Here is a 13,209-nt window from a genome sequence, read left to right as displayed (position 1 = left end):
CCCTGAATAACTGACCCCAAATTTGCCCTCTGCAGGGCASAGCTGGCTCAGGGCCCCTGACAGGGGGAGCAGGGATGTGGGGCTTCCTCCTGCCCAGTACCTGTGCCCCGCTGAGCCTCCCTGGCAGCACATCCACCCCCCTGCCCAGCTCCATGCTGGAAGGTGCTCTGAGCTCTAAGGATGCAGGAAAAACCCCAGGGTTGGGTGTTCTCTGCCCTCYCTGTGTGCTCAGGAAGCTTTCCTGCCTTTTAGGATTCTTTTGGGCAGGTTTACTGAGCTCTGGGAAATGGGAGTGGAGCTGGGAATGAAAAGCCAGCAGCAGGAATTGGAGGAGTTTTGTGGTTTTTTATATCTTTCTCAGTTGTCTCCTGTCAGGAATAAAAACCATCAGCCTGTGGCTGTCTATGCCTTCCCTCAGCGTTCAGCCAAGAAGTTCAGCACATCAGCTGGTAGGTGAATAGAGAAAACACAGTTCTATGTTAAAAAACAGCCCTCAGTATTTATTGCAACACCAAAACTGTATTCAGCAGCCCTGTCCTGTGGCACACCAGGTACCTTTCATCTGAGCACCCCACAACACSTTTGGGCAGCTGGGGAGACCTGGGGGCAAAAATTCAATGAACATCCAAGACAACTAGGCCACAGACAAAGGAAGGAACCACCCACGTCCCCCACTTGCAGTCCCCTTTGCTGTCCTGACCCTTTGCTGTAGGACCAACAACCCATTTCCTGGTGCTGGCTCCTGGCATGGCAAACCCTCTGAAAAGCCACATTTTCCCCAGCTGGAGACCACCATGTAGCAATAATGTCCATCTCCTCCTGCCCATGGCCTCCAGCTTGCTCGTGTTTCCTTCAGCTCACCCATCCCTTCAGCTCAGCACTGTAAAATTCCAGGGAACCCTGAGCAGTGAAAGGCTGGGAATGTCTCTCTGCCAATGTCAAGTGACACCAGGAAGATCAGAAGGGTCTTTGCTTGCTCTGTAGAGCCCAGCCCAAAGGTCACAAGGTGARCTCTCCAGAAATTTCAGCAGATATTGCAAAGCCTTTTCATCTTCTGGAGYGCTGGCAATGACAGAGAGGACTTCYAAGCCYRYTTGAAAGCAGCTCCAAGGGAAAACCTGCACTGGCTTTGACTGCCAAGGATGACAGGAGATCTTTGCAATGCCTTCCTGGCATCAGGACAGCACAAGATCCAGCCCAGCTCCCTCTGAGAACCAAATTTTGTGCCTAAAATCTGAATGCAAACAGATATTTATTTGACTACTGTTTCTAARCCCATTCATCTTCCCCTCCTCACAGCCCTGGAACAAAACAACCGAGACTCTTTTCATGTTCAGGAGGAAAGGTACCCCAGTGAAGTGTGTAATCCAATTAATTTGAGTTTTATTTGACCATGTCAAAATCCATCACGGCTTGGGAGTCAGATGGAATTGGGAAATGAGCATCAAACAGCAGTGAAAGCATTAACAGTTGCAGAGCCTTTTGCTTTTAAAGTGATCAGCAATATCAGCTGCACCTCCACTGAGAGGGGCAGAGGATGGGCTGCAAACAGGGTTTGATTCCTGCTGGAGGTGAGCCAGGGATAAAAATTTGGGTTACAAAACATCCCGGATAAATGGTACATTATTACCATGGCAGAGCTACTCCCACAAATCCACCTGGGCTGACATTTGACTCAATGCTGTTCATGAAAGGCGATTCCACRGTTGTGATCCCGAGAGCTCTGACCAACAGCTCTTGGGCTCGCAGCTCCTGTGCCACGTTCCCTCCTCAGCTGCCTGGCCAGGCACAACTCACCCACAGCCAAATTTCCTTCCATCTCTGAATGAAACAACTCTGAATGAAATGGGGCTGAAGTGTGTTAAAACACAAACCCTCATGTTTTTTTAAGGGACCGCCTCCCAAGTTCTTGTAAAGCAGCAGGAAGAACTTGTGTCTCCCTATAAACTCCCTTCTCCTCATAAACAGGGGGGCATTCTGGGGCTCTGCAATTGGAGACTGAGAGAGCAGCCACAAAATAGCTTCAGATGTGGAATGTTCCCTTCTCAGCCACCTCCTGCACTGACCCAGACCTGCTGGGCTCAAGGGCTGCATTTTGTTCCACTGCTCCTAGACACCCCAGAGCAGACGATTTTCTGCTTCATTTGAGAAGACCTGGACACAGAATTTGCTCCAGCAGCTTCCCAACCCCCAGCTGAGCAAGAGGAAGAGTGAAACCAGAGTGACCTGGTCAGGTGGGAATATCTGTGTCCCCTGGAAGGGGACAGAGACACCCTGAAACAGCACAGACAGGTGCCAAGGACACAGTGAAACCTGCCCAGCCAGAGCAGCAAAGCAGCTCAGGGCACACTTTGAGAGCGGCCAGCTCTGCCAAATCCCTTCCCCTCTCAATTCCCTCTCTCCTCTCCTTCCTCCTCACTTCCCTGCTCTGTTCTCCTCCCTCAGGAAGGGCTTTACTGGCAGCAGGCTCTGGGTTCTGCCTCACAAACCCCTTTCCCCTACCAGCACTGATGTGCTGGGCACACAATCAGCCCCTCAGGCTGCCCAGGGAATCACCATCCCTGCAAGTGCTAAAAAATGTGTGGCTGTGGCACTTCGGGACATGATTTAGCTGTGCTGGGTTGATGCTTGGACTTGATCTTGGAGTTCTTTTCCAACAGTGATGATTCTGTGAAAACAGTTTAACTTTAACTCGTGTGTGCTTTGCACAATTAAATCTTCGAGAGGTAAGAAAACAGCCCTCAGGAGTGAAAGTTGCATTCTTTTCTCTGACTTTTCCCTAAAAATCATCAGTGTTAGCACRAGGAGTAGCTCTGAGCTGGCTCTGGACCATGAACCCGATCACTCATTTTTAAGTGGCAGGGAAAGGGAGAGACCCCAGCAGAAGCAGCCCCAGCAGTGGGGAGCAGCAGCTCAGCTTCTGGCCAAGCTCTCAGGTTTCTGACTGAGGGATAAATTCCCCCATTACAGCCTTGATTTGTTGAGACAGGATGGAAATGAAGTAATCCTGCCCTAATTTTTTTTCTGCTACTTGATCTGGAGGGAGAAAAATGGGACCATTTCTTTTCCCACAGCACAGGGAAACTGTGAGAAAATATCTGTCTCCCCACTTTTGGCTTCTGCCTGTGGATAAATATTGCCAACAGGAACTTGTTGCAATTAATAAAGGCACAGGCATTCGCCGTGCTCAGACAGAACCAAACTCTGGGTAACAACAATAACCTGATACAGCTCTCACATCTCTTTCCCAGGAATCTGCTTCCCTCTGCTGTCAGCAGCTGGAATCTTGTGGTTATMGTTTTCAGATGGGCTCCTTTCAAAATAAGTAAATAGATTTTTTAAAAATCYAAACSGAATTTACAAGGCTGAGTTTAACTTGTGGCAGAGAATCAGCTTCCCGACAGCCTGTTGGAGGTAGAATCAGCCAAAACAGAGGCAAAATGGTAAATTTTGAAACCAAATAATCTTAATATTGCCATAACACTGCCATGGCCACATAGGTAACTTGTACTTGCCCTTGGATTTGTATTAAGAAAAATGGTCACAAAGTTTTGGGCTGCTCCTTCTGCAAACCAAGAAATGCACAGGCAYGGAGGGAGGAATGCCCAGGGCTGTAAATGGAACAGGCACCATCTCCTCACTGTTCTCAGCTCCATGGGGCTGCAGAGACAATAATTATCCACCCATTTATCCTCTTCTCATTTGGGGGCAAGGCTGAGTTCACCCTTCTCACACATCAGCTGGGGAAGCTGTGCAATCAGAGCCTTTATTCACTTTTAATTCATCCACTACTTTGCAAGAAAGAGTTTAATTTAAAGGRTTTTTGGAGGGAGGGGGCAGCAGCAGCACCCAAACCAACCTTAAGGATCACTTGGAATAAAAGGCTGAAGGCAGAATGACATAATTTGGGGTGACCCTGTGAGGAGAGAGGCGACTGAAATGCAAAATTTCCCTGTCCTGAGGCTGACAAATGCAGCTGATGTGGGTTTTGTGAAAACCTTTGTGTTGAACCTCGATTGTTCATCCTGCCCATACACCCAAAGTAACTGAATAGGAAAAGGAGCTGTTAAAATTCTCCCTAAATTAAAAATACATCTGTTCACTTTCAGGAAAGGGAGTCTGCAGAGCAGAGTGGGTGGAAGGGAAAAAGCTGGAGATAACAGTCTCAAACTCAACAATCCCTGGCTGTGACTGAGACAGCTGAGCTCTGAGGCTGGGCAGGAGCAGGGAAACTGGGGAGAGGCAGAGCTGAGGTCTGGGAGAATGGGGGAGACCCCACAGAGGCAGAGCTGAGGTCTGGGGGAGTGGGGAGACCCCACAGAGGCAGAACTGAGGTCTGGGGGAGTGGAGAAGGGAGACCCCACAGAATTGGGGCTCCAGAGATGCCCAGCTGAGCTCTGCTGCCTCATCCTCCCATACCAATTACACAGGATTGGGTATGGAAAATCAAACCCAAATCTGAGCATTCCAACCCAGTGCAGGCTGTGCCTTTCCCACAGAGCCTTTTCTTGTCCTGCACAGCACAAATCACAAACATACATTTTAAAAATCAGCATAGGTCCAAAGAAATGCTGTTAGAGGGAARGGATAAATCACAGTGTCAGTCTGGACTTTCCAGTCCCTATTCCTGTGGTTGGTGTGGATGGGGGATGATGTGGATGCACCACAGGTGGAGGATGTGCAGGGGCAGGAAAAGGGACACATTTAACAGATGTCCCTGTTCGAATTGCAGAGCTGCAYATCTTTGGTCCTCACTGATCCCTGAGCTACCCTGACACTCCAGAAGTGCTGTAGGGGCACCAAGAGAGCTCCAGCCCCACAGCTTTGGTGCACCAAATCCACCACTCTGGATTTCTCTGCCCCTTGTCTCTCAGGTGATGCTGCCTGAGCTCTGTCATTTCCCTGGGACCCTCTTCCCAGAGCCACTCCTGATGGAAGCTTAAAGGACACCAAGGTGCCTCCCCAAAGCTGTGCTGAGCCTAAAAAAMCAGGCACAGGGAACAAAATCCCCCAAACTGTGCTGTCACTGACTTTTTTTAGGAGAGCAATGACTTTAATCTTCATTTTGGAGATGTGAACCCCCTGTAGCTTCCAAGATGTTTCATCTCAAACAGGAACTTCCAGGAGACCCACCCGATGGAGGCAGATTGTCCAGCAGAGCCTGGAGAGGAGCTGGGAGCAGAGCTGAGCTGCTCTGTGTCCCCACTCTGCTGATGCCCCAGGAAAACCCAGGAACTGAGGAGGGCACTTACTTTCTTTCTCAGCTGTGGGCTGGAGCGAGTAGAGCACTCCTTGCTGGAAGGTGAGAGGGAGGCTTGGGGTGGCTGGTGGCCCTGGAGGACCTGGGGGACCCGGGATCCCGGTTTCTCCTGGAAGTCCTCTTGGTCCCTGGGGTCCCAGCAGTCCTGTGCASAGGCAGAGAGGAAGGGTCAGCACCTTTGGGGCACTGTGGTGTTATCATGTAAAAAGGCGGTGACAAGACAAAGGATTTCTGTCCTGGAGTGCAATTGTAGGAATTAGAGGGGTGGGAGAAAACAGAAACAGCTTCCCAATTTTCTATTTTTTTTTTTTTTTTTTTTTTTTTTTTGTTCAGCATCTCCCTGTGCAAAGCAGAGAGCCTGACTTGGCTCAGAGTCACTGCCTGGGATCAGCCTGGCTCCTGGAGGAGCGAAACCTCCCCTCTCCCCGAGGCTGAGCGAGGAACTCCAGGCTGCAAGGTGTGAAACCACATCCTTCCCTTCCCCTCCAGGTGTCATCTGCCTGCCAGGAAAGCTCAGAAAGCACCACAGGAGCAGACTGACCCTGCTTCCTGCAGGGCTGGACGGCTCTCACTGCCAGCTGAGGAGCCAAAACAGGCACACACAGCCTTGGCCAGACTGGGACCACTGACAGCATGCCAGAAAGTGCCAAAAAGTGMCAGAAAAATGCCAAAAAGTGTTCAGGGCTGCTCTCACACTGAAGATAAGCTCCAAGGTTTAAATCTTGCCTGAGCTCAGAGTCTTTCAGAGGCAGAGAACACAGAGCCCAAGGTCTGGCACCCATTGTGCAGCATCGCCTTCATCAAAACATTCCAGGCCGTTCTGGGGATGGAGAAAGACTCTGAGCTCAGGRATGGAGTGTTCCCTGAAAGAATGGCCTCATAACCTTTTCCCTTAACACACAAAAGCATCATTAGCTTGACATCCTGGCATCTGACAGCTTGACACAAAGAGGGGAGAAGAAAGGGAGTTACAGCAGGCGCCCAGCGAGAGGGTTAAACCAGGAACGCTCTGCTCTGAGGGCTGAGGGGTCACAGGCTGCTCACAGCTCCTGAGCAGCACAGGAAACCTGATCCTGCTCTGGGACAGGCTCTCTGCAGCTCCACAGGAAATCCCAGGCTCTCACTGCTCCTGCAGGTGTTTGCCTGCCCAGGGAACTCCTGGCTGATTCCAGCTCCCAGGGACTCGGGGAATGGATCCGATACCAACCCAGGATGCTCAGTCTGGTGTGTCTGGGCTGTTCTGAGCTGCTGTCARAGCCAATTTGTGTGAAGTGAAACATCTCCTGTCCCAGCAGCACTGCCCCTCTCCAGCACTCACCTGGTGGCCCTGCTGGGCCCCTCTCCCCAGGCTGTCCCTTCTCTCCTTTGGGCCCTGGTGGTCCTGGAAGCCCAGTTGGTCCAACTGGGCCAGGGGGGCCAACCTGCCCTGGAATCCCTGAAAACGTTCAGAAAGGTAATTAGTTGGAAGTTATGACACTGCTGAGGTCAGAAAGGCTCCAAACCAGAGGAGGGGGACTCAGGGGTGCAAAGGGGRTGAAATGCAGCAKRRCACAGCCAGGGTGGCACTGGKGGCAGGRCACATGAACCACCCTGGGMTTTGCTTCTCCTCTTCTTCCTCCAGCCCTGGAGGAGCAAAACACATCCCCATGCACAAGGGCTTTCCCAAAAAGCCAGCAGGATGTGCAGCTCTGGCTGGGATGAGCTGGGCAGAGCCACACTGAGCCCTCACCGAGCCCTTCCCGAGGCTGTAATGGCTCTGGGCAGGGTCTGGGTGTCCTTTGCTGGGTTCATCCAGACACAAAAAAACCCCAGGGTCAGCCCAGTGCACCAAAACACACAAAATGGATTTGCCAAAGCACATCAAACCCTGTCTCCCCTCTGCTCTACACATGACCCAGAGGCTGGGTATCAGTGATGTTTCCCTGGTTTCTCCTGTGTTCATCCATCTGTGAACAAGCTTTTGTCATCCCAAAGTGAACTGATGCTCCCCCTCTTCGGAAGGTATTGGGTGTCAGTAATTTTTATCAATGAGCAGGGAGCTGAGCAGGGTTCCTGCAAACACCAGGACACTTCATGCCAAGCCCACTCAGACCCTCAGTCAGCCCACAGAAGGTGCACAGGCAGCATTTGTCATCTCAAAGTGACTCCTTTTGATGACACTAAATAAAATCTTAATGCTGCTTTCCCCAGATTACCAAAATTATAACAATTCCTGGCAATTTTATGGTGTTTTTCAGAAAAACACTGCACATCTCAGGCTCCCATGGAGGGACATTTAAGCACTGGAGCTTTGATGCCTCGGAGGTGTGGGTAAGTGGCTCTGTCTGCTCGGATTGAGTGGTTAATGGTTACAATAAAGACATTAACTCTCGGAGCTCTCAAGAGAGCCAGAGGTTCCTGATTTCTGGGCCACCAAAGGGCTCAGAGTGTTTGAAAGCAGTGGCAGATGCAAGCTCCAAAGCCAGAGGGAGAYGGGGATGAGTCCAAAGTTCAGCACACTCAGATTTCACATTTTAGTTGGTGTATTACATCTGACCACCACCCAGCAGAGCAATTTAAGATTTGATCAGCTCTTCAGGAGGGTCTTTCTCCTTTTCAGGAATCAGGAGAGGTACTGGGCCACCCAAAACCAGTGCCAGGAGAAGATGGTATATATGGGGGTGGAGGGCATGGATGGGAATGGAGGGAAAGGAGGAGGAAAGGAAAGAAGCTGGACAAGGGAACAGGGCTGCACAATCAAATCAAGGCTCACAGCATTTGCAGTTCCCACATTTGGATCCAGTTCCCATTCCAGATGTGGGACAGCCCACYGGGGGTACAAAACCCCATCAGCCCAGACATTCACCCAAACTGCTCATTTCTCAGAACAAAGCAATAATTCCCCAATATTCGACCCTCTGGAATGGCTCCCCTTCCTCTCTTCTTTTTTCTCAGTTTGGAGAGATGTTCAAATTATTCTTTCTCACAGAAATGAACTCTCTCCCTCTCTAACCCATGGTAAAAACAGGCAGACTGAAGAAATGAGGTTTGTCAATGGTTTTGTGTGGAGGTGTGTGCCTGCACTTTTGCTGTTTTCAGCCATCAATAAAGACCTGATTTAATTTGAGTATTGAATGAGGAATTAAGGCCAGGTTTTAATTTGGATCAATTTGCTTATCCACAGGACACAAAGTGCAGCTTTTTCAGTGGTTAAAGGGCTCCTTTAATGGATCTCCCCTGGCAGGGGATGCTGTCCTATTCCAGGTGATCAGGAGCTCTTTCAGGAAAGCCAAAGTATTTGTTCACAGCTTCTCCCCCTAAAAAAAAAAACCCACCAGAAACTTTACAGCAAATTTCTTCCAGCACAGGGGGAAGAACAGCAGGAACTGTTCTGCAAGCACCACACGCTGTGCTGCTGGGTGTGGGTCAGAACATCCCCCCACTCCAGTAAATCACCCTCAATCCTCCAGCCCAGCCTCGTAACTCAGTCCTGTGAGGTCCTGCARACCAGGAGCAATCRTTTCCTGCAGCATCCTCAATCACAYTGCTGCAGCAGAGCTTKAGAGGAGCTGGCACTTCCTCCCCTGGAGGGGGAAAGTGCTGAAGGAGAGGCTGGGAGAAGCAGCCCTGGGTAATGTGTCAAGCAAGTGCTCATTCTGGTGACAAATGGTGTTACCAGCTTCGGAGAGACAAGTGCAAAAGGGRGCAGGAAGAGGGAAGGATTCAGGGAAAAAGGGGGAGGCCAAATTTTCATCTGGCATAAATCAGCTCTGCTGCGGTGGCGTTGCTTCCAGAGAGCTGAAGCCCACAGTGAGCGTTTATCCTCAAAAAAAAACAACAAAAGAACCACAGGAAAAAAAAAAAATTAAAAGGCAGAGGGTGAGTTATCTCCTGCTGGAAATCAAAGATGTGCAGAGATATAGATTTTTTTCCTGACTCTGCCACTAACCTGCAGCACACCATCTGCTCCCCTTCCCTCCCCAGGGCTCCCCTGCACAGGAATGGGGCTGCTCTGTTTGTGTGGAGCTTGGGAAGGGATGCCCTGAGCATCCCCAGAGGTTCCTGTGCCCCTGGCAGGTAATTCCAGCCAGAGGAGAGTTCTCTCCCATCCCTCAGGACATGCYCTGCTGGCTGTGGCCACCTCTGCTCCCAGGACCTGCCTCTCCATCGGGCAGTGCTGTCCATCCCTCCTGTGCTGGGAAATGAATGGCTCAGGGATGATAAAACTGGCGTTTGGCCTCTCCAGATCAGTAAACCCCAAAGGACAAACTTTGAGTCTCTGGGGCTCCAAAGAGTTCCTGGCCATGGGAGCCTTCTGCTGTTTTTGGGACAGAAATACAGGGCTGGATATAACAAGAGTTTGTGTTTTGAAAGAGAAATTGCAGAAATTATGAACTTACCCTGTGGTATCAGCTGCTCCTCTGCACCTCTGGGTCCTTTAGGTTCTGTTTAAGAAGGACAGAGTTTAAAAAAGAAACAACCACAAAAAACATGGAGTAAAAAAGAAAGATATGAAAAATTAGGTCTCTTGCTGCCAACTGGCTCAGCCAGATTATATATATTTTCTTAATACTCAGAAAAATGTATTCTGTTGATTAAGAAGCTGATCAGAAAGGCCAGTGGTGCAGCTGTCTCAACAGCACTGATTGCTTTTAAATGATTGTCTGTTCTCAGCCCCGTCACTCACACAAGAAATAAYCACCCTCAGGAACAGTAGCAAGTTTTTCTGGAGCTCAGCCTGGAGAGCAAAACCAGAGCTCCAAGGTCATCCAGAAACACTCCCAGAACTCACAGCATCCTGTCCTTCTCACCCTGCTCTGGGTCAGGCCCCAGCAGCCTGCCCTCAGTCCATCCAGCTTGGGGACACACAAGGTAGGGCTGGGATTATTTTGGGATTATTGATTTTGGCTGAACACCCAGAAGCAGGGMAAGGTAGGGAATGTTTCACAAAAGGCTCTGAAAAAGGGGTGGCAGGGACAGAGGYTTAAGTTTCCACAGCCCCAAATCACTCAGGACATTCAGGTCTGGCTTCCACCTACTCCAATATCCCAAGTGTTGAAAAGATCTCCTGAGATCTCTGTGAGAGAGCCTGGAAGAAACTTTGAGCAACAAGGCACAGCAAAGAGCTGAAATCATGAAAAATGGGCAGTGTCCCTGTTGCCTTTTTCAACCTAAAAATAAATCTCAAGATAATTCTAGTATAGGAGGTAATACAAAAGTGGGTCTTTATTGGAGCTCCAGGGGCAGTCGTGGAAGAACACCCTCAAAAGCCCCTCCACAGGGGTGAGRGCAGTTTGATAGGTTTCAGGAAATTAGTATAATTAATAAAAAGCACAAATTAGGAGGTGGTTGGCTCAGACACTTTGTTGTGTTTCACGAGAACGTAAACCCATAACAAACCAATGGTTTAAAACCCCTGGATTTTTGCAATAAAGCAACCCCTCTTTCCACCTTTCTCATCATTACACATCACCACAAGCGAGGAGCCTCCACAAGGAGAGGATTTGAAGGCTCAGAGTCCCCAGCATTCTGCTGGGCTGCCTTTGGTGCAGCAAGGGGCAGGTGCTGARACACTGCCACAGCAAAATGGCACAGAAAAGGCAGAATGGGCACAGGAAACGAGGGGAAAGTGCTCTCCTTCAGCTCCTGGCAGCCATGGCCGTGGTGCTGAGAACAYTTTGCAGAACACTTTGTTAGTGAACCTCCCTCCACGCTGTGGCATCACGTCAAATCAAAACAGGGACCACATCTGGGCTGAGCTGGTGGCTCCATCAGGAAGAGCTGCCATAATAAACTGCCCAGGATGAAAAAAATGAAAAGGAGAAAAAAAAGAAGAAGGAAAAAAGCAAAGTAAGCACTAAAGAGAATAAAGAACTGGTCCAGGAGCAAGCACAGCTACAGACAGAGAGGGCTTTGGAAGCAGAGAGCAGGGATCTTGGAAAAAGATGCCAAGGTCAAGGAAATTCAGCATGTGGGGATCTGTCTGGCCAAGTGGGCTCTGAGGGAGACTTTCTTAAAAGTGTATTTTTTTTCCATGCCACAAGAGGGACCATAAAACAGCCAATTGTTTTTATGGCAAATTTAGAAAATATAAAGCAGATTGCAACTGATGCTGCTATTCATGGGAAAGTTTTTTGTCCCAATAAAAGCAAAATCATCTGTGCATCCCATTCCTCTACTCCCCAGCACTGSTCCCAGACTGGGAAACGCTGTAGGGGAGTAGGAACTGTCCCATTGTGAACTTGATGGCTCTCAGGAGTGTTTGGATGTGWCCAGGCCCCAAAACCCACAACCTCTGGCCTTAAAAGAAGCCCACYGAAACTGGCAGGCAGGCACAGTGGCCCCACTGGAGTTAACAGAACTCAAACAGACCCAAATTCAGCTCCCAGCAGATTTCTGTTTGTGCTAACAGAAATCGTGGCTGCCCCATGAGCTCCATGGATCAGCTCCTGAGCTTTGTCTTCTTCCAAGGACATCCCTGCTCTGCTCTGGTTGAGCTCAGGGAAAAAGTTACTTGAAGAAATTACTTAAAGAAATTACTTATTTCTTTTGGGTTTTTGAGGGGTTTTTTGGGGTTTTTATTTTTCTTTTTTTTTCTTTTCTTCCTCTCCCTTTCCTCTCTCTGTCTTTCCCAGGTTACACTACCGGCATTGACAAGTCCTGAAGACTTCGCAACAACACTACAGAATCGTGCTAAGTGATCTTGACGACAATCATGAGACACGGGGTGGTGTAAGAGACCATACAGAAGTCCCTCGATTGTCTCACAATCATCAAGATGGACAGAGACTGAACACCCCAAAAACCCCAAGGGGGAGAAGGAGGAACTTTTGCTCAAAGGAGTCCGAGCCAGATCAAGGTGGGATGTCTGCCAAGTGCCAGTTCCCAGGCTGCTGAGTACAACGTGTAAGCTACGGACGGTTGCACTGTTCTGGGTGTGAAGGCGGAGGAGAACTGCGTGGTTTGTACTGTACACGTTACAAAACAATGGACATTCTTTCCCTACCTCTTGGCTGGTTTTCTTCTGTTTCAGAACCCCTTGGCCTGCTGCCATATACTTTCAAAAAGACTATAAAGAGTCTCTCTGAAAAGACGCTGACGAGATTTCCCCAACGGACTTAGACAAATTAATGGAACCGGACCTCAAGGACTTCGTCTGAGCCATTGGTAGCTATAACCCCACTCTCTCTCTCAGTTTCTCTCTTTTTCTTCCTCTCACCCTCCTCTATCACGTAAATCCAATAAAATTGCTCATGATTTTGAATACATACTTGTCCCTTGTTTCTTTTGCACTCTGAGATTCAGATAACGAACCATCATGACTTCTGCTTGAATTAAGCGGATCGTGACAACCTCCCAACCCTCTTCTCTGCAGCCTCCAAGGCTGGAGCACAGCCMGGCTCCTCTTTAGCTACCCCAGAAGGATTGTGTCAGTGGGATGGGAGGTTTGGTGAAGAGCAGGTCAGGCTTACCAGCAGAGCCCAGGGTTTTCCTCAGGACGGTGCCGGGGTTCAGCAGGGGAAAGGCGTCCGGCAGCAGCTCCCCGTACCACGGCGCCGGCGTGCCAGCCATGGGCAGGCTGTTCTCCAGCGCTGGGCTCCGCTCCGCCGCCTCCAGCAGCAGCATCTGAGGGGGACAGAGCAGGGATAACACAGGCAAGGTCAACTGGGTCCCACAGCAGCGTGCTCACAACCTGTGTTGGTTTTGTTTGGCCCAGATTTTGGTATTGGGGAGGCCACAAAGATGGCTCCTGTRAGAAGCTTCTGGAAGCTTCCACCGTGTCCAGTGGAACCAATCTCTGATGGCTCTAAGGATGATGGACATGCCACTGACCAAATCTGGGCCAACTGGAGATGGTGGTTATGCCTCTGTGAAAACATTTAAGAAGAAATCAAAATAATGGGGGCACAGAGTTGTTTTAGCCAGAGAAGGAGGAGGTGAGAATATGTGAGGGATGCAGACACCAAGGT

The 13,209-nt window shown here is 49.7% G+C and overlaps 1 protein-coding gene across 1 annotated transcript in view; it reads right to left on the bottom strand.

The window, feature by feature from the left end:
* LOC130577763 (collagen alpha-1(XXVI) chain-like) overlaps nt 1–13,209 on the bottom strand; it is a gene marked incomplete at its 5' end in the record, with an annotated part of 58,476 nt that overhangs the window by 18,448 nt on the left and 26,819 nt on the right. Inside the window, 4 exons of the mRNA XM_057373349.1 lie at nt 5,253–5,405; nt 6,579–6,695; nt 9,640–9,684; nt 12,712–12,865. Of these exons, the coding sequence (XP_057229332.1) occupies nt 5,253–5,405; nt 6,579–6,695; nt 9,640–9,684; nt 12,712–12,865 (469 nt within the window). The remainder of the gene's footprint in view (nt 1–5,252; nt 5,406–6,578; nt 6,696–9,639; nt 9,685–12,711; nt 12,866–13,209) is intronic.

The sequence above is a fragment of the Malurus melanocephalus genome, unplaced genomic scaffold (assembly GCF_030028575.1).
Source record: "Malurus melanocephalus ecotype Western Australia unplaced genomic scaffold, MMel_1.1 scaffold_193, whole genome shotgun sequence".
NCBI classification, from domain to species: domain Eukaryota; kingdom Metazoa; phylum Chordata; class Aves; order Passeriformes; family Maluridae; genus Malurus; species Malurus melanocephalus.
Note: the sequence above shows the minus strand (reverse complement) of the source record. Positions and strands in the feature narration are given on the sequence as shown.